We start from the raw sequence: 19632 nt of genomic DNA, 5'->3' as shown, positions 1-19632 counted from the left end.
CTGGTTAAACAAAAAGGACAACAAATGGCTCTCAATTGATGGTGATGCAGACTCAGCACTTTTTTCTCTTTCTTTCTTTTTTTTAGTATGGTGAGTTTTGTGCCTCATTCATGTGAACTGACACAGACCTGTTTCTGCTGGGTTTATTTCAACATAAATGATAAATAAACAACCAAGTGCCACCACCTGGCATTTCACAGTGAGGATGAAGTTTTAACACACCTGCTCAGCTGTTCCACAGCACTATATCCTATCTCAAGTTGGAGGAATGGAAGTCGGTACTATTTTATTTTTATTATTTTGTTTTTATTTTATTTATTTTATATTATTTATTCTTATTTTATTTTTAAAAAATTTATTGGAAGTAGGCTCCATGCCCAGCAGACACTTAACTGACTCAGCTATCCAGGCGCCCCGGCACACTCTTGTTTGCTTCCCAGCCTCCTCCCTGATTCCTCATCACCACCTTCTTCACCCTATTTTAAGCCATCTGACCTTGACTGCTTCCAAATGATTTTGATCACTTCTAGATGACAATGGGACAGTGGACCTGGATTAGAATAATAGTGCCAAAGGCCTTAAATGACAAAGGAAAGGCAAACAACAAACAGCACTTTTCATCACTGTGCAGCTCCTTTCACGTGGGATCTTACCTCTGTAATTGTTTAAAACATTCTCTTCCTACCTAAGGTAGGATGGGGGTGTAAAACCCTGGGGCTCCTACCAAGACCATAAAGGTGAAAAAGAAATGATTAAAATTCAGATGCTAAAAAAAAAAAAAAAAAAAAATGAGGAAAGATTCAATAAAGAGCCACACTTTTCTTAAGTACAATACTACATAATAGCTCTGGAGAGAGATATAATTCCATGCTGTCTGCACAACAAAGATGACAGCGTGACAAATAATTTTGGCTTAAGTCTCTTAGAACAGTCATTTATAAGAACTGTTTTCATTCCAAATAAGCCAGGACTCTAGCAAATCTACCAACCTGTCCTTCCTCTCATCTCCATGGCTATGGCCCTCTCATGGAAAAAAACAAAAGGTCAGAAGGAGAAAAAGGTACAAAATGTCAGCATGAGCAATATTTTTCCATCAAGTCAGGCATTTCTATATGTGAACAGATTTGTGGACTTTTCAGAGAAATACCTTCTTGCTTTTGGGCTGAATCTGCAAATAAGGCACTCAAATCACTAGGTAACAGTATCCGTATGAAAACAGAAACCACGTAAAACTGAAATGGTTACTACATGTACATGTAGCATGAGGTTATTCTAATTACTAGAAGTCTGACAGTACATCACTTATAGATTGCTTTCCCCCCAACCCCCCAGAGAGAGCATGAGCGGGGAGAGGGGCAGAGGGAAAGAGAAACAGAATCTTAAGTAGGCTCCAACACCCAGTGTGGAACCTACGTGGGGCTCAATGTCATGCCTGTGAGATCATGACCTGAGCCAAAATCAAGAGGCAGACAATTCACTGACTGAGCCACCCAGGCACCCCACTTATAGACTTCCTGCTGCAAAACGTAGTAATTTTAGACGTGAAAATTATCCATCTCTGATGAAAATTCTGGACTACATTAACACTGGATAAAATATTTATTGTGATTTTTTCTCCTGTGACATAAGATTATTTATTTTTCCCAGCTCTCCAAATGACACAGTTGCTGAACCTCTTTCAGCTGGTTGGGCCTGAAAATAATGAAAGATTAAAGACATTAGAAATAGATAATTACAGAGCTCTAAATTAAATCCCTTACTGCCATCATGTATTTTTTTAAATCCCCCACCCTCTGTAAATAAAAAATTGAAACTAAATAGAAACATGAACCCGCTAAGAAAAGTGATTTATCTTAATAACATTACCTGTGAATCATGGTATTTCCATCCTATCATGTAATAGATTTGATACGTGGCAGGTACTGAACCATCCTCATTTCCGTACATTTCTATAAAGACAAATAATATTAAAATCTGAAAAAATGGAAGTAGGAAAAGAAAATCTGCTCAATGAAAGGTCGTGTCCTTCAAAGAGAAATGGATACTGGGATACTGGGAAGATGCTGAAAATGCTTCATGTGAAAAATCCTCAACACTGAGAAGCTGACAGTTATGAACACAGTAAGGACTGTTTGGAAAAAGGATATGGAAATACAGGATCTGTGTTCTGAAAGGAAGGACGAGAAATCTGACGAGGACTTTACAGGAAAGGAAAAAGCCCTGGCAACTCGAAGGGGCAAACGTGGCATGGCATGGGTTCCCCAGTGAGGCACGGGGGGAAAGGACGCTCAACTCCCTTACCTCCATACACCGCTGCAGCCGCCAGCATCGTGTCTCGGTGCAGCAGGGCTTTTCTATTCCAAGCACAGTTACTCTCACCCATACCTAAAAATACACTACAGACAGTTTTAGATAATACCGCCGAAAGCATGAGCCACTCACAACACACATTTAACCTCTTCTCACCCAACACCATACCCATCCCCATTCTCTAAAACAGACTATAGCTAGGCTTCTTAGTGACTCTAAGGCCAAAGAAAGTACTTGAAGCTTATGGATAGTAAAACCAGTGAAGAAGTCAACTCTCAGGAGGAAGGCCCCATAAGCATGCTTTACTTGCCAGCAGTGGTCTAAAAGCGGGCCAGCTGGGCAAGAGTAAGGCAACTGGCCCTCTAGGTGAGTCACCAGGAATTGGCAAGTACGTATTCAAAGATGCCACATTTTATGCCCCTTTTAGCTGCTCTTCAGAGGAGGACAGGGCACTGACTGCTACAGTGGCTCACTCCTTCTAAGCCACAGATGTCTGCCTGACCATGAAACTTGGGAGAGGGCTTTGAGACTCATTAGATAGTACTAGAACTACGAGGTGTAGGAAAAACTTATGTGCATTCTTTTCAGGGTCACTTTTCTTAATGTTTCAAAATTTAGATTTCTTTCCTTCAAGTTGATAGCTAAAAGCTAGGATTAATACTCTTGCACTGTTCATTAACAATTAATGCTGTATATTTGATTTTTTTATGCACGTATTTAAACAAAATTAATTTGAAAGGCCACATTTTAAACTAGTCCACAAAATCAACACAAATTTCAAAAGTAAAAATCCTTCATGTTTATTTTCTATATACTATGCAATCACAAATCAGTTCTTACTTTTGTTTTTCTACTTTCACAAAAATAAAACAATAAAATTCCCAATATCAGTTATTTTTAAAGGTTAAAAATAATAATAATCTTCCAAGTTTTCAATGGCCTTATTAAAAACAATCAACATATCAGCCGTAATAAATGAACCTTTTTCTTCTCTCCAATCCCAAAAGGTTCCTACTATTTCTTAAAGTAATGAATCTCTGATACTAAAAGCAATGTCCAGTGTCCTGTCAGTACAACAGCCCCAATTCATGAAGAAGAACATACAAACTAACAGATTAATCATCACGAAGCAAAAAGTGGATGTTACTCCCTCACAAAGCAGCTAGAAGATCTTAGACCAATTGCTTGGGTCTTCAAGGTGGCCATAGTAGATGATCTCTAAAGGCTTCTAGGGCTAACATCATAGACCCATTACATAATCTAATTTAAAAACATTCTCACATTGTATCAGCCAGCTCAAGTGACCAGAGGTAAACTGTGAGATGGACTGGGAGGGTCTATTGCTGCTGATGGCTGTGCTGCTTTCACTTCTGTTCACCTTCCCAGTGCTGTGACTTACACATTATATGTAGGCAATGCCAGTGGAAATCAGGTTTATTTAATGCAAATACTTAATATACTACAATGGAGGGGCCAAGGAAGGAGAAAAATACTTAATATGCTAGAAATCCTAAAATGCCTTCTAAATAATTGGTATTACAGACACTAACATTATTATGCACAATGTTTTGATATGGAAATTCAAGAGTACTACTGCATAACATAGCAACTCTGCTTCCAGGGCAGCGCCCCCTGCCTCACGAGACAAGTAAACCACCATACCCACCTTCCTTTCTCCTAGAGGAAGCAGTTCAGTGATGCGGGCAGAAAGTCTAGACTGTAAGATCATCATCCCAGTTCTGAGCCTTAAGGGATCTCAGGCAAAGTTACTTAACTCTAATTAAACTCAGTTTTATCATCTTCAAAATGGAATGCTAGCACTTCAATGTGTCATGGTAGACCACCTGGGAAACACCTTTAGGGACTTCTGACCAGCTCTGTGCTTTGGGACAACAGAAAATCCAGGAAGCAGGTGTTTAAGACTCTCACAGTGTTTTTAAGGTTAAGTTCAACTGCTTGCATAAAAATCGAATTTTTTATGCTTTAGGAGTATTGTCTTAAAAAACACAACAACAAAAACTGAACTTACCTTAAAACTACTGTGAAAGCCTCCAAAACTTTTCATGCATTCATCAGCTGATACACAACTTGTTTTGTAAAATTGGGTCAACATTCTGGACTTTTTTCTGTGAATTAATAACAGCAGCTTAAATGAGAAATACTACAACCATCAAAAAAATGCAACAATATAAAATACTGAAAACGAATTTGAAGGTAACACCATCTTCCAGTAGGCAAAGCGGCACACCTAGAAGTAGTCACCCAAGCTCCCCACCTCCTCCCTTCATTCCTGGACCACTCTCCTTCCCATCTCAGCTGCCTCTGACCTTTTAAAGGCAGAGTGGTTGAGATTTTGGGATCTGAGGCTGCTACACTGGACTTAAACCCTGGCTCTAGCATTTACAATGTATCACCTGGGGCAAGTTATTTAATTTCTCATGTGTAACAAGAGAGATGAACCATGCTAGCTCTAGTCTTACCTTCCTCATAGAGTATGCCTTATACACAAGGCTGGAGGGTGAGCTTTTTAAATTTTTTAATGTTTATTTATTTTTGAGAGAGAGAAAGAGAAAAAGAGAGAGAGAGAGAGAGAGAGAGAGAGTGAGTGGGCGAGGGGCAGAGGGAGACAGAGAATCCGAAGCAGTCCCCAGGCGCTGAGCTGTCAGCACAGAGCCCGACATGGGGCTCGAAATCGTGAACTGTGAGATCACAACCTGAGCCGAAGTTGGACGTTTAACCGACTGAGCCACCCAGGCGTCCCTGGAAGATGAGCTTTTTAACACACTGATCTGATGGTCTCTCCTCTGCATCAAATTCTCCCCACACACTACCAGGCTCACCTGATAAAATCTAGAAGCCTCTGGTGGACTATTCTTCATCATTTCCCATCATCTCTCCATTCTACATATTCAAGCAAAACAGAATTACTGTGGAGTTTCTTAATTAGGAAAGTGAAAGAAGTGTGTTTTCCTCTTGCATCTCCATTTTACACAGACCATTTCCGTGGCCTGGAAGGCAATGCCCCAAATGCCCAAACCTGCACCCACCCATCCATTCTCCTGGCAAACTCATTTTAGCTTAGTTCCTGTCTCTTCTACAAAAGTACCCCTGACTCCCTAAGCAGATTTAGGGATTCCATTTTTCCATACTTTAAAACACAATGATCTCATTTTATAGTTAAATGCCTAGGTCTGTCTCTCTATCTGTGTGTCTACCAGAGCACAGGCTCCCCGAGATAAGGAACTATGTATTTTCATCACTGACTCAATAGCTGGCACATGGTAGATGTTCAGTAAATGGTAAGTGAATGAATATAATATCAACCAGCTAACGTTCATATCTACTTTGTTAAATATCACTTTTACAAGTTATCTTTGGATAATACTTCTTAATCCTCCTAAGGATAAGAGACTCAAAGATTAAAATATACGATTTATGTACAAGACTGTACAGCAAAAATTAAAGCAGCACTGGCAAAAGCCTCTTAAGGTAAATATTAGGCAAGAGGTCCTCAAAATATATGACCTATTTAAAACTCTGGGGGGAAGCAGTGACTATCAACTGGGTAGCAGCATCGGGCAACCTTCTGAGAGGGCTGGAAATGTTCTAGTCCTTGTCTGGATAGTGAATAAAAATATGAGTAACTATACAGTTGAGATGAGAGCATTTTACTATGCTAGATTTAATGGAAAAAAAATGCACGCAGATCAAGTAGGCAGTATTGGACTTTGGATTCCAGATCCCGTGTGACCACAGACAAGATACTTAACTTCATAATGTCTCCATTTGCCAATCTGTAAAATTAGGATATCAGAAAACCTCACAGAACCGCACCCAGCACAGAGTAACTTCTGTATTTTTAAATCAGTGGGCAGTAACCTTTTCCAACTGATACATCTAATTTCTAGTCTCTCTTGCTTCTCTCTTAAAATGAATCGTGAGCACAGTATTTATTATATAGCAGAATAAAAGTAAATGCTGCATTTGAGAAATATTTTTATCATTAGAGTCTGAATGATACATCATCAGCCCACCACCAACACTCAAGCCTTTGAGATGAAGGAGCCCCATGATTACATCATGGGGAGCCAAGTGCTTGCGGCAGTGCTTGGGAGGGGATGTGTGATTTATACTGGTCCCCTGTCATCTTAGGCATGCATGCTATAGGCTACCAATCCCTGTATTAAATTATAATGAATGAAGAGTGACTCTAATAGTAAGTTTTCGGCTACCATGTAAAGCCATCAGAAGTCCCATTCCCAGAGGAGGCTGAATGATGGGTAAAATGAACTGTGTTACAAATGGGTAGACAAAAGCAGTAGTAGAGTCAGGTAAGAGAGTGCCAGAGCAAGAGTCTGGCATCTAATTCTGCCACTAACAGACACGTGTCCCCTTGGGACTAATATTCCTCACTTATAATCTAGGGATACACTAGTTAGCAGAGCACTACTGAGAGAACTGCAACAACATGTCAGAACAACTATAAATCTGTAAACAATTGCAAGCTACTCATCCTTACAATTCTCTTGCTTAAATCATCTTCTCATTTTTCAGGATCGGATTAAAGTGCCCGTAGGTAAGCAGAGTTCTGGTTTCAAAGATTAAAAGTTTTTAATTGCTTCAGCTTCTCTCATTCATCAAAACTGCCTATGCCAATTGTGTAATAAAAAGCCAAAGCTCACAATTTCTTAGGCAAGTTGAAGCTTTCCTTGGAGAAAAGCAGTTTTCCAGAAGCACCCTCAGTGGCAGATATGTATGTCTACCTACCTTATCTATTTCGGGATGCAGAGATAGGGTTTGTATCCTTGTTGCTCCTCAAAGCCTCCTCCAGGCCATTACCCCTCTAACTTGTTAAAAACCGTTGCCCTGCTGAGACCCGCACTATTTAGCCATCCCTCTTTCCCACTTTTGCTTGCTGTCAGACGTCAGACTCCCAGTCCTTCTCCTCAATAATATGAGGGTTTGGCACCTGGTTCAGCTCCTGTCTGTACCCCAAATCCTGCCATGACCCTGGGTGACTTCATTGCTAATAATCAGTACCATGGTCTTTAAGGTATTTTAGTCCACTCCCCCACTAATGGTTCTCCATTACTCTGCTTCTGCCATCACATCTGTAACATGTCCAGACATGTCCCTTTTCTGTAGTCACTGCACATTAGGTTCCTGAGGGATCAGCATCTGGCTGTGTTCTCTTCTCACTTCATGGCCTCATCCCAGGCAAGTGCTTCAAATACCACCAATTCACAAATGACTCATATTTTAACCAGGCAATTGCCTCCTCTAAACCACATATCCACACACCAACCACCTACTTGACATCTCCTCTTAGATATTTCACAAGCACTTCAAACCCAAAATAGTCACGTGTGAACTTAAGAGGTGTCCCTGCCCATACTTGGTCTTCTACTGTTTCCTCTATCAAGGAAGGGGCACCATCTCTCTGGTTATGTGAGCCAGAAACTCAGCAGTTGTGTTTGAAATAGCTCTCTCCACTCACCCACATGTAATCCATCAGCAAGGACTGTCAAATTTACCTCCTAATTATCTCTAGAATCCATTTACTTCTCTCAATCTCCACTGCTACCACCTTAGTCCAAATCACCATCATTTCTATTTTTTTTAATATTTATTTTGAGGGGGGGAGAGAGAGAGAGAGCACATGTGAGCAGGGGGAGGGGCAGAGAGGAGAGAGACAATCCCAAGCAGACTCCATGCTGTCATCTCACAAACTGTGAGATCATAAACTGAGCCAAAATCAAGAGTCAGACGCATAACTCACTGGGCCACCCAGGCACGTCCACCATCATTTCTTAATAATCTTTATAGCAATGAGTCTCTCTCAACCAGTTTATCTGCCAGTCCATTTTCTTTCAAAATGCAAATCTGGTATCATGACTTCCCTTTACCTCCCTTCCATTAAAATGCCTCAAGGGGTGCCTGGGTGGCTTAGTCGGTTAAGCATCCGACTCTTGATCTCGGCTCAGGTCATGATCTCAGGGTTCGTGAGTTCAAGCCCCACGTCAGATTCTGTGCTGACAGCACAGAGTCTGCTTGGGATTCCGTCTCTCCTTGTCTCTGCCCCTCCCCTGCTGTGCTGTCTCTCTCAAAATAAACAAAAAAAAATTTTTTTTAAATGCCTCAAGGGGCATTTTAAGATAAAGACAAATCATCTCAACAGGGACTGTAAGGCCCCCATTTACTCACCAATTTCATTATTTAATTCTCTTTTCATTCCCTGCACTCTAGCCAAATACCCTTTCAGTACTTGCCATGCTCTTTCTTGCCCCAGAGTCTTTGCACATGCTGTTCTCCCAGCCTGTGACCCACTGCCGTGCCCCTCTCCACCTAGTTAACTCATCTTCATTTTCTAGAGCACAATCACCACTTCCTCAGACAAGACTTCATTGACTCTCTCAGACAAGGACTTACCCTTTTGACAAATCCCACTCGTACACTAACCCAACTACCCGCTTTCTTGTGCCTGGATCCAGGCTGCCAACTGTTGCTGGAGAAAATCACCGATATGCTCTACCAGCCTCAGGTGTATGCTTCAAGAAAGTCCCACCATCATTTTATAGGCAGTCATAGCACTCTGCACCCCAATTTGTGACTCTTACCAGGATTCTAATTTAACATTTATCTTCATGGCAGTTGTGTGATGTCTGCCTCACCCATTTTATTTTATAAGCTCCATGAAGATAGTCTCCTTTCTCCTCACCAATCTATCCCTAGTGGTTAGCCCCTGTGCCCGTCAAGAGTTTCTTCTCAAAATATGACTCTCAAATGGAATCTAAACATTCTTTAAAGTGCCTTACCTTGTAAATCTTCCATCAATTCAAACATCCCAGGATAGTTAACTTGAATTTCATCAGTATCCTATTTAAAAAGAAAAAGGAATATTCATTTGACATATATCACTAAACCCAGATTTAAAAACAGGTCATAGAAATTACCCAGAACAATGTTTCATGGTAAACAGAAACTTTTTTTTACAATATTCTTCACAGATGTCATCTGGTTTATGCTTGTTTTATCAAAAGGTCAAATTACAGAATAATCCGTCACTATTCTAAGAGAAATTTTCCTAACACTCCATCAACTGGTTCCAGGTCTCTCCCTGGGAACAACACAAAAAAAGTCTGTTTTGTATCTGCAAACCATCGCCTTCTTCAAGTTTCTGAAAACTCTTCCACGACATTGTAATTTTTTAGGGGGAGGGGTTAGTCCTCTGGACAAAATTTATAGATTTATAGATCTTTACACATCCTTACTGCATTGCTCTATACGTAGTCAATATCAATCTCCTAAAATGTGGCACCAGAATCAAGCCAAATAGGGTCATCTCTCAAGATGTCTTCAATCTACCTCTAGCAATGCAGTCATACTGCAATGGCTCACTTGAATGTCAGGCACACCACTGACACCAAGTTTATTTCTCAAATGGACTTCTGGGACATTACGTCCCATTCTTTCTGAAGCTTGATACACAAGTTTACTACTGACTGGTACAGTGGCAGAGAGTACTGATGTTCCCCAAATGTCCAGTGCTCCTTGATACTTCCCAGACCCTGAAAGACATTTTTTTCTGGTCAAAGAAGAGAGCAAGGTAGTAGAGAACTAATGATCCTTTTCCAAGCCATCCCTTTTGCTGTGGTAACCTCAGAAGATGCAAGAGCCAGATGGCACAACCATGGGATAGAGATGGGCTGCCCAATCAGCACAGGGCTGTAATGTGATAAAAATCTGTGTAAGCATGAAGGTATAGGAGCTTGTCTATATTGGGAATTAGCCCCCAAATACAGGACTCATACTTTTTTTTTTTTCCCAAGTTTAGTATCATAACGCAGCATATATCTCAAACTTCAACTTATTTGCACTAATCACTTTGGAGTGTCATTTTTTGTGTTTTGTCATTCTATTTAATGTGTTAATTATTCCTGCCAATTTTGGACTTTAACATTACACAGAATTAAGTACACAGCCCAAAAGAACACTTATCAAAAACATCCACTCTAATTCCTAGAGAAATGCAAAACAAAAGAACATTTTTTTTAACCTCAGAAATAGAAAACAAAGTACAAGCAAGGGTTCACATATACTGTTGATGGGGCATATAAATTGATGTTACTTTTAGAGAATCATTTGACCCTATCTGTCAAAATTTCAATGTACAGATCTCTGACCCAGCAATTCCATTGCCAGAAATTAACCTGGAGATATGCCAAGATTATGTGAAAGGATATTCACTGCAGCATTGTTTGAAATAGCAACAAAACAAAAAACTAACTGGAAACAATCTAAATGTCTATTAATAGAGAACTGGCTATATAAATTGTATCTATTTAATGAAATACTATACAGCTGGTAAAAAAAAAGCGGTAGATATGGTGGATACGTGTAGGGGGAGATCTCGTAAGATACACTATTGACTAAAAAACCTCAAAGAGTGCTTATACGAAAAAAAGCAACAGAGTGTACATTTTATTTTTTTTAATGTTTATTTATTTTTGAGAAAGAAAGGGCGAGTAGGGGAGAGGCAGAGAGAGAGAGGGAGACACAGAATCTGAAATACACTCCAGGCTCTGAGCTGTTAGCACAGAGCCTGACGCAGGGCTTGAACTCAAAAACCTGTGAGATCATGACCTGAGCTAAAGCCGGACACTTAACCAAATGAGCCACCCAGGTGCCCCAACAGAGTGTACATATGGTTGTATATGTAGGTTTAAATGACATAATTGTATTGTGGCCTATGATGAAAAATTGTTCTGAAAGTGTATACAAGACAACAAAGATCATCTTTGGGGTGAGGGACCAAGTATCTGAAGTCAGGAAAAGGAGACTTCTTTCCACTTTAGACCTGCTGTGTTTATCTCATTCTCTTTATCTATACATTTTTTTACTTCCTTTTTCTTGCTAACATATGCATGATCATGTTGTATGTGCACTTTTTAATAACACCATCTCTGGGTAGTCAATTTCTTCTCTATCTTTTTCTACATTTAGAAACTAGTTTATGAGATCATAAGATTAAAAAAAAAATTCCTTCCAGCCTGATACCTAGCCATTAAGCAATATCCTTTGAAAACAATCTTTCAATGAAACTAATAGCATTATCTCCATCTCCATCAAAAGAATACAATAGCTTTGTCAAAGTCCTTATTCAAATTAAGATGGACCATGTCTGTAGTTTTCTCCTAATATATTATTATAATAAACTGGCAACTCTAAAAGGAAATGAGCCTCATTCAGAATGTCAACTGACTCTGAAAATAATTCACTAAGAAAGTCATATAAAGGTAAACAGGCAATACTGATTTAACTTGAAAATAAAAATCCATCACAGTGTAAAAATAATATGCCTAATGTTGTATGCAATATAAAACTGTGTAGCTGATTATATATAAAAGCTTTGGGGGATGGGATTTTTAGAAAATGAATTATGATATGTTAATACAGCACATTAGAGACGGTGTATGTTTCTCAAGGAACAAATTTGGATAGATTTATTATTAAATCAGCAACTCTCTTAATTTTATAAACCATAAAGAAGATTCCACACCAGTATTTTTGTATTATCTTAGTGTTTGAGTTATTCAGCTCATTTTTCAGAGAAGAATATAGAGGGTATTTCCGTAATAGATTTCCCAATTAACAGAAGTGTAGGATTTTAAATGCTTTAATGTTAGGTTAAACATTTCTGGTAGAAATCTTTCTAAAATACACAATCCACTTTACAACCATACAAAACCACAAGGCAGCACACTTTTGGGGGCCCACAAAGTCAGAATTACTCTTAAAATAATACTAAGATGCTATTTGGCTTTTTCATCTCTCAGCCTCTCACGAATACAACAGATTCTTCGTAAGTTACATGATATGTGATATTCTAATAGTCTCATGACTGCAGAAGCAGACATGAGAATCTAGTGCTCTTTCATCATGCCATACGTTAAAGAAATTTGTAAAAATGAAAAGCAATGATATTCTTCTAATTTATTTTCTGTGGGAAAATAGTTTCTTTCTCCCCCAACAAAACACAAGTTGTTTATGATAACATATAATAGGCAGACTATTGTTAGTTTTAAACATATTATTAAATACCAAAATTCAGTTTCCATTTCTAATATGGTTAATATTGATAGATATAACCCACATAACAAAAACTCTCTAAGGTCCTCAATAATTTTAAGTGTGTAGCGAGGTCCTAGGACCAAAATTTTGAAAACTGTTACTCTCAGGAGAGAGTTAAGATTTGGGAGATTAAGGGCAAATGACAGACTATCACTTTATCTGTACAGTTTAATGTTTAAAATGTATGTATTACTACTTATATAATTAAAAACTATACAGTGATCCCTCTATGTACAATTGCCAGTGTTTGCTTTAATTACAAAGCAGAACCTTCACATGAGGCAGAGCTATCCCATTTCCAGCTGCCAACATCTCAGAATGCAGTATCTTCTGACTCAGGCCATTAACAGTTTACGTAAGACACAGCTGTACAGCTGTGAAATCCTGAAAGTTGCTGTCATTTCCTAATGTACTGTCTCTTCCCTTCCCTTGAAGCGCCTTTCCAACTTCAGAGACCCTACTGGTCTAATGCCCCATGCTTTCTACCAAAACAAGGAAGGACAGGGCAATCTATTTTTCGTTGGTTGATTTTATGAAAAATATTCACATTAAATCTCCTTAAACAGTTATTTCAATCTTAAATCTATCATCAATGAGAAATCTTTGTCAAGAAATTCCTATTTCCTCCAGGAAAGAGATGTGTCTAGACCTGAGCAGTTAGGAAAATCATAACAAGTCTACTCAACCGATATCTGGAGGCAGCAATGACATCCTTTAGAATGCTAATGAAAGGAGCTGGAAGGGGGCAACCACTGTCTTTCCACATGACTCCTAGTTGGAAGCCTAGGATGGCAAAGTGCAAGGAGTATGGGTGGGGAGACAGGAAGGCAGGAGCAAATATTTACTTAGCATCTACTATGGTCAAGGCACTTCACACCCTTTATCTTAATACTAACATCCAACCTCAGGTGAGAAACATTTGAATTTTTAAAAAAATAATGAATGTTCAGAGACGTGAAGTAACCCCCCACCGCCTGATTCCCCTACCTAGTAACGGGGCAAAGTAAGGAACCAAATTATAACTATCAGACACCAATGCCCTGTAGCATCACTGTACTGTGCTGACTCCATATTTCTTCTAACAGCCTACAGGTCCTCTTTCCAGATCTCTCCAGCCCTAATGGAGTGCAGCCCCCTTTCCTACATTCTCTACCCTGGATCATGAATAAAGATACCTTCATTTCTGCCTTGTGTGGCACTATTTCAGTTGAGGGCTAGTGGGAGATGCAACACTGTAAGTGCTCCAATCACCTAAAATGTTCCCTCATATTACACGTTACTCTAGATCTGAAGATTCTAATGCACTGGAATAACAGGTCTTAGAAAATAACCTCCTTGTTAACTGAGGTTCGGGTTTTTTTGAGCTATTTTATTTATTTAGGTAACAAGACTAAAAATTTTATGTTTGTACCTGTGTCAGTCAAGATATGTTTATATAAACTAAATTTAAAAAGAGAAAAAATGCCAAAACCTTTCCATAATACCATCAATACCTATAATTTTCTATCTTTAAGATGAGAAGTTCTTTCTGAACTGTGTGATTAATGGGTTAATGAGAATTAATCAACTCTCTTGATAGTTACCACAGTCAGTGTATTAAAGCCAGCTCTCCCAAGCAGATGTCCTAGGTCATTGACAGCAGTGAAAGGAGAAACATGTGGAGAAAATCCTCCTTCCCTTTCTGTTTCTGCTAACTGTAACGAACACCGAAGTTCATAGAGTGTGTCGCCTCCAAACATTGCACCAATAAACACTCCATCTGGTTTTAAAACATAATGAATCTGTAATAAACACAAGACAACAAAACTACTCAAAATTTTATACAAAAAATTATTAAAAGGATAAAAATACGTAAAAAGAATAAATACGTGGTGTCTGAATCAATATTTTTACGATTACCATTCTTATTTTGTCAAATAATCAGAAAAGTTAATAAATAATATCTAAGGCATCCAGGTCAGAGAAGCACTGTAGTATAATATTACTGTAAAGATAGACAATAATTTATTGGTAGTATTAATACCTATTGCTATTAATAATTAGTTGATAGCATTAATACCTACAAAATATGTTCTGTGTTTTCAACTTTTCTAATAGACATATATTACTTTTGTAACTATTTTAAATTTATTTACTTATTTTCAGAGAGAGAGCACGTGAGTGAGCACACATGTGGGAGAGGAACAGAAAGAGAAGGGGAGAATCCTAAGCAGGCTCAGTGCTGTCAGTACAGAGCCTGACTCAGGGTCGGTTCCACAAACTGTGAGATCATGACCTGAGACGAAATCAAGAGTTGGATACTTAACCGACTGAACCACTCAGGCACCCCACAGTTACTTTTATAATCAGAAAAATACTGAAAGAAAAAAAGTTTAAAGTGCAATAGATTGCAAAAATCACAAACCTCTATCTGTGCCCTTTAAATGTCACTTTGTAACAACTCCCATCAAAAGACAAAGTCTATTTCCCCTCTCCCTGAATCTGGGACAGCCTCATGACTTGCTGTGGCCAAAAGAATGCAGTGCAACTGACAGTGTGCCAGTGTCACACCAAGGTCTGAGATGGCCTTACAGGATTCCCTGTGCTGCCACCATGTCATAAACAAGCCTGAATGAGCTAGCCTGGTAAGGGATAAGAGACAGGAGGAACAGATCTCAGTCAGGCATTCCAGCTATGGCCATTCTTGACCAGCCAGCTTTAGGACAATCTAGCAGCTGATCACAGACACATGCGTAAGCCTGGCCAGACCCAGAAGTATTTCCTAACTAAGGCCAATCCAAATTCCCAGCCCACCAGATCATGAACTAAGTAAACTGTTGTTTTAAACCACTAAGTTGGAAGAGCCTATTATGCAAAAAAGCTAATTTAAACAGAAAGTTTTATGATTCACAACATTAACCTAGTCAAATATTAGTTTCCTGTAATGAGAAGTAACTAACTCATTTTCCAGCTTTGAAACAAAAACAACTTTTAATTCATAACTTAAGCAAAACAGTGGTTGGAATGGATTCCAGAACCACAAATGTTTACTCACTGACTCTTAGAATTACCATCCATAAATAGATTTGACTCTGTTCTCAACAATGAGGAACATTACAGGAAAGGGTTGATTCTGAAGTAAACCCAAAAATCACAGTAGGCTCTGCTAATCAAAGTACCCATCTTAAATTTATATTTAATATATCATGAAACAATTACAAAACAGTATACAAGTAAACCAACTGTAAAATCTTTGCTTTCTTACCCTCTGCCCCTTTGGTGTTGCTTCCTTCTCTTGTCGCCTAGCAAGTATCAAAGATGCCCTCCTCAGCTCCCTGCAGCTTCTCTCTACTTCAGAGGGCTTATCAATTCCCGTGGATTTCACAAGGATGACTTCCCAATCACTATCTTTAGACTGGACATCTTCCCAGAAATGTGCTAAACTCATTTTCATCTGCCTGTGCCATGGACATGTGTCTCTTGGCACTCACCCTCCCAACACAACCAACAAATACATAACACTTATTCTCAAACCCACTCCCCTCTCCAACTGCCTATTTCTGTCAATTACTATTTTCCATTCTCTTTATCTGATCATTACCAATACTTCCCCTACTTTTACTAATCATTTTCCCAGGCATCCAGATTCAAAACTTTAAGGTTGTATCTTCAGATACAACCAGCCAAATAGTTGACTCCTCCTTTACAGGAGTCCCAAATAGTCTCTATTCCTGTTAATTCCTGCTACTGCCACCTAGCTTTAGTTTCTCTCATGCCTGGATGACAGAAGAAGGCTCTTTAATTGAACCAACTTCTGGCATCAGTTTTCCAACTAGCAAAATGAAAACATCTTACAGAGTTACTTATTTAACACATATAAAACACGGCACAGTGATTGGCAAACAGTATGTGCTTACGATATGGAAGTTATCCTGCCCATCAGCCTTTTAATTATGTTACTTTCCTCTTCAAAATTCTCCAGTGGCTCTGAACTGCATAAGGAATGAACTCTAAATTCCTTAATCTGTTACCCAAGTCTTCCTAAATTTGGTCCCAACATACCTCATTTCCCAGTACTAAACTAATCTCCAAAAAGGCTCCCTCTCTGTCCTTTCATCCTCGTGAGGCTGTTCTACCTCCCCCCATCCTGTGATTCTGCCTTCCCACCCCAAATCTGACCTATGCTCCAAGGCCCTGCTCAAGTAATTCCCTCTTCCTGAAACTTTCCTCGGCTACTCCATGGCCCAGTGATTTCCCTCCTCTGAACACAATGCTCTTTACTCAGCAGTTCACTGATAAATGCCAAGCAACAAATGTACCTCACACTCTCTAAGTGTAAGGTGTAGGGAAGATATAAATAAAAACAAATAGGTTCCTACCCACAGAAAAAACTTACAATTAAGAAAAGGAACCCACACAGAAAATGTCTTATATCAATGTGATGTCAATACTATTCAAAGTTATTTTGGACAATATATAAGCTTTTGTAAATATTTAAAACATTTCATAATTAGATTCATTGAATTCCTAGGCAGGGGGGAGTCACCCAATTTACTTCTTCATTTCATCTCATCTCATCTCATCTCATCTCATCTCATCTCATCTCATCTCATTCTATTCTGAGAGACAGCATGAGCAGGGGAGAGGGGAGAGAGAGAGAGAGACAGAGAGACAGAGAGAGAGAGACAGAGAGAATCCCAAGCAGGCTCTGTGCTGTCAGCCCAGAGCCCGACATGGGGCTTGACTTCACGAATGGCAAGATCACAACCTAAGCAGAAATCAAAAGTCAGATGCTGAACCGACTGAGACACCCAGGTGCTGACGCAATGTACTTCTCAATATGCCAAAGGGCATCAGGTGTATTTGGCCCATAGAAGATAATAAATACTTGATTTACTTTCATTTCCAATCATCAGAAGTATAAAATGGAAAACATCTGGAAGTTTCTAGTAAAAACAGAAATATTTAGAAGTTTCTAATAATAACACAGCCTATTGGAGTCAACATTAAGTTTCTTACCTGTTCAAGTGCTCTAGGAAGGTCATTCACCCAGTGTAAACTAGAATATGAAAACATATTTGCTTTAGCTTAATCCATATAATTAGTGTAATTATCACTCATATAAAGAAAAGCAACAAAAGGTGTTAATTTTGAAGTCTGAAACTGCATATCAAAATTCACTGATTATTTTCATATAAGTTTTAAAGCAAAGAATATTCCCAGGGGAAAACCTTCCTTCTGTCACACTAGAAAATGTGACAGTACTATAATACTATAAAGTATTTAAAACTTAATTTAGGAAATCTCTTCCATTTTCTTTTGCCTCTATTCACCATCTCCCAGTGTGTGGTGATATGTGGCGGCAACAATCAGTCTCTGTAGAGTATGGTCACACTGTCTTGACTAAGGTGGTATCCTCTTATGCTGACTTCCAGGATAGCACTGAATGCCCATTTCAAACCATACTGTGTTAAGCTCACATTTATCTTTCATAATGTTGTCTAACAATTATTAGATACTTTAAAAATTAAGAAGGTCATACCATATCATAAGGTCTATCATACTTATGGGGAAACTGAAAGCAATGGAATTAGGCACTTGCAAACAGCAAGCAGAGGAGCTAAAACTCACATTCAGACTCCCTGCCCAGGGCTGTTTTCCTTAGACCAACATTCTCTGTAATATTTTTCATTTCATGATAGAATGCAAATACTTTTCTAAATTTGTTTAGCATATCTTAAGAAGCAGGGAAGAGATTATAAACTCACTGAAGAAAACAGCAAGAGTGCATGCAACTCTCCCAATTTGTTTCGGGCTGAGAGATTCCTGGGACATAAGCCTTTCCAGTGTTAACACTGGCAAAGTCTAGGGTGACTGGTCACCCTAAAATCAGCTATTAAAAGGGCTGTGCTGACATGAAGAGCATGTTGAATCTTTGAAAGAAAATATGACTATAAAACAAGACAGGGGAAGTAAGAATATTTTATTTTGGGGGCACCCGGCTGGCTCAGTTGGTGGAGCATCTGTGAGTTCAAGCCCCCCAGTAGGTACAGAGATTACTGAAAAAAAAAAAAAAAGTCTTAAATAAAAGGAATATTTAATTTCTCTATTAGGCTCTGAGTTCTTTGAGGGCAGGATCTCTGTCTGGGTTCATTTTTGTATTCCCCAAAAGAATCTAGCCAGAGCCTAGTATATTATAATCTATTCAATAAGTATTTATATATTTATGTAATAAATGTGGAGGGCCACAGTAGGAAGCACAAATGGAAAAAAAAAACCTTCGGGACTATATTTCTGTGTGGAAGAAAAACTGATGTTGAAGGAAATACTAGCTTTTCCCTATTTGCCAGAATGAGTTTGTAAGGGCTCTAACGTTTGAATATTGGAGCCAGTATATTCTTTACAACTCCTGCCTCCATTAATATTGATACTAAGTAACGTGTATTAGGAAGGAAAATCCTTCTATCATAGATTAGCTTTAGCAAGCTGAAAAAAGTTGGGGAGAAAAAAGTTAAGATACTGTATCATATTATCTCCACTAGGGAGTATATAATTTATAATTCTTTACCAAAGAAATCTTATTTTTTATAAACCAAGAAAACTGGTTTGTGACTTTAAAAAAGGTTATTAAGAATTTACTCCGGGGTGCCTGGATGGCTCAGTAGGTTGGGCAGCCAACTTTTGATTTCCACTCAGGTCACGACCTCACTGTGGGATTGAACCCTGTGTTGGCTTCACGCTAACAGCACAGAGCCCACTTGGGATTCTCTCTCCCTCTCTCTCCGTCTCTTCCCCACCTCAAAATAAATAAACATTACAAAAAAAAAGAAAAAACTTGCTCTATTAGCTATTTTATTTATCTCATAACAATTAAAATTTTATAGCACAAATTACCTATTTAAAACATACATTTTGAAGAAGTACAAACAGATTACCAACCTTAAGCTGCTAACTACCAGGTCAAATGTATTTTCTCTGAAGGGAAGGAACTCTTCATCAGCTAAAACACTGACAGTAGGGATTTCCATTTCTAAGGTATTTTTCTAGTGATTAAAAAATAAACACATTCATATAGAATGTCAATTACTAATACAATCATTATTTAAGTCAACGTTAAATTTATTTGGCAGTTTCTATCCCTTTTAAAACCAGAGTCACAGAGAAGCTCAAGAAGTGTTTCTTAAATGACACAAACTGGCTAGTTGGAAAAAC

At 38.6% G+C, this 19632-nt stretch overlaps 1 protein-coding gene across 10 annotated transcripts in view; it reads right to left on the bottom strand.

Moving 5' to 3' along the window:
- Positions 1–1580: 1580 nt before the first annotated feature.
- NDUFAF5 (NADH:ubiquinone oxidoreductase complex assembly factor 5) overlaps positions 1581–19632 on the bottom strand; it is a 61600-nt gene continuing 43548 nt past the window's right edge. For 3 of the 10 annotated variants that reach the window (XM_053200267.1, XM_015079636.3, XM_053200268.1), the window contains 7 exons: positions 19360–19463; positions 17440–17479; positions 14025–14222; positions 9126–9186; positions 2302–2385; positions 1867–1949; positions 1581–1692 (listed from right to left, as the gene is read on the bottom strand). In XM_053200267.1, coding sequence (XP_053056242.1) covers positions 1600–1692; positions 1867–1949; positions 2302–2385; positions 9126–9186; positions 14025–14222; positions 17440–17479; positions 19360–19448 — 648 coding nt within the window. In that variant the 5' untranslated portion in view covers positions 19449–19463 and the 3' untranslated portion in view covers positions 1581–1599. Of the gene's footprint in view, positions 1693–1866; positions 1950–2301; positions 2397–4339; positions 4437–5150; positions 5212–9125; positions 9187–14024; positions 14223–17439; positions 17480–19359; positions 19464–19632 lie in introns of those variants that run through there. The other 7 variants (XM_053200269.1, XM_053200270.1, XR_003423888.2 and 4 more) reach the window with 6 other exon arrangements.

Source organism: Acinonyx jubatus, chromosome A3 (genome assembly GCF_027475565.1).
Source record: "Acinonyx jubatus isolate Ajub_Pintada_27869175 chromosome A3, VMU_Ajub_asm_v1.0, whole genome shotgun sequence".
In the NCBI taxonomy this organism is placed as follows: Eukaryota; Metazoa; Chordata; class Mammalia; order Carnivora; family Felidae; genus Acinonyx; species Acinonyx jubatus.
The sequence above is the reverse complement of the archived record's forward strand: the minus strand, read 5'-3'. Positions and strand labels throughout refer to the sequence as shown.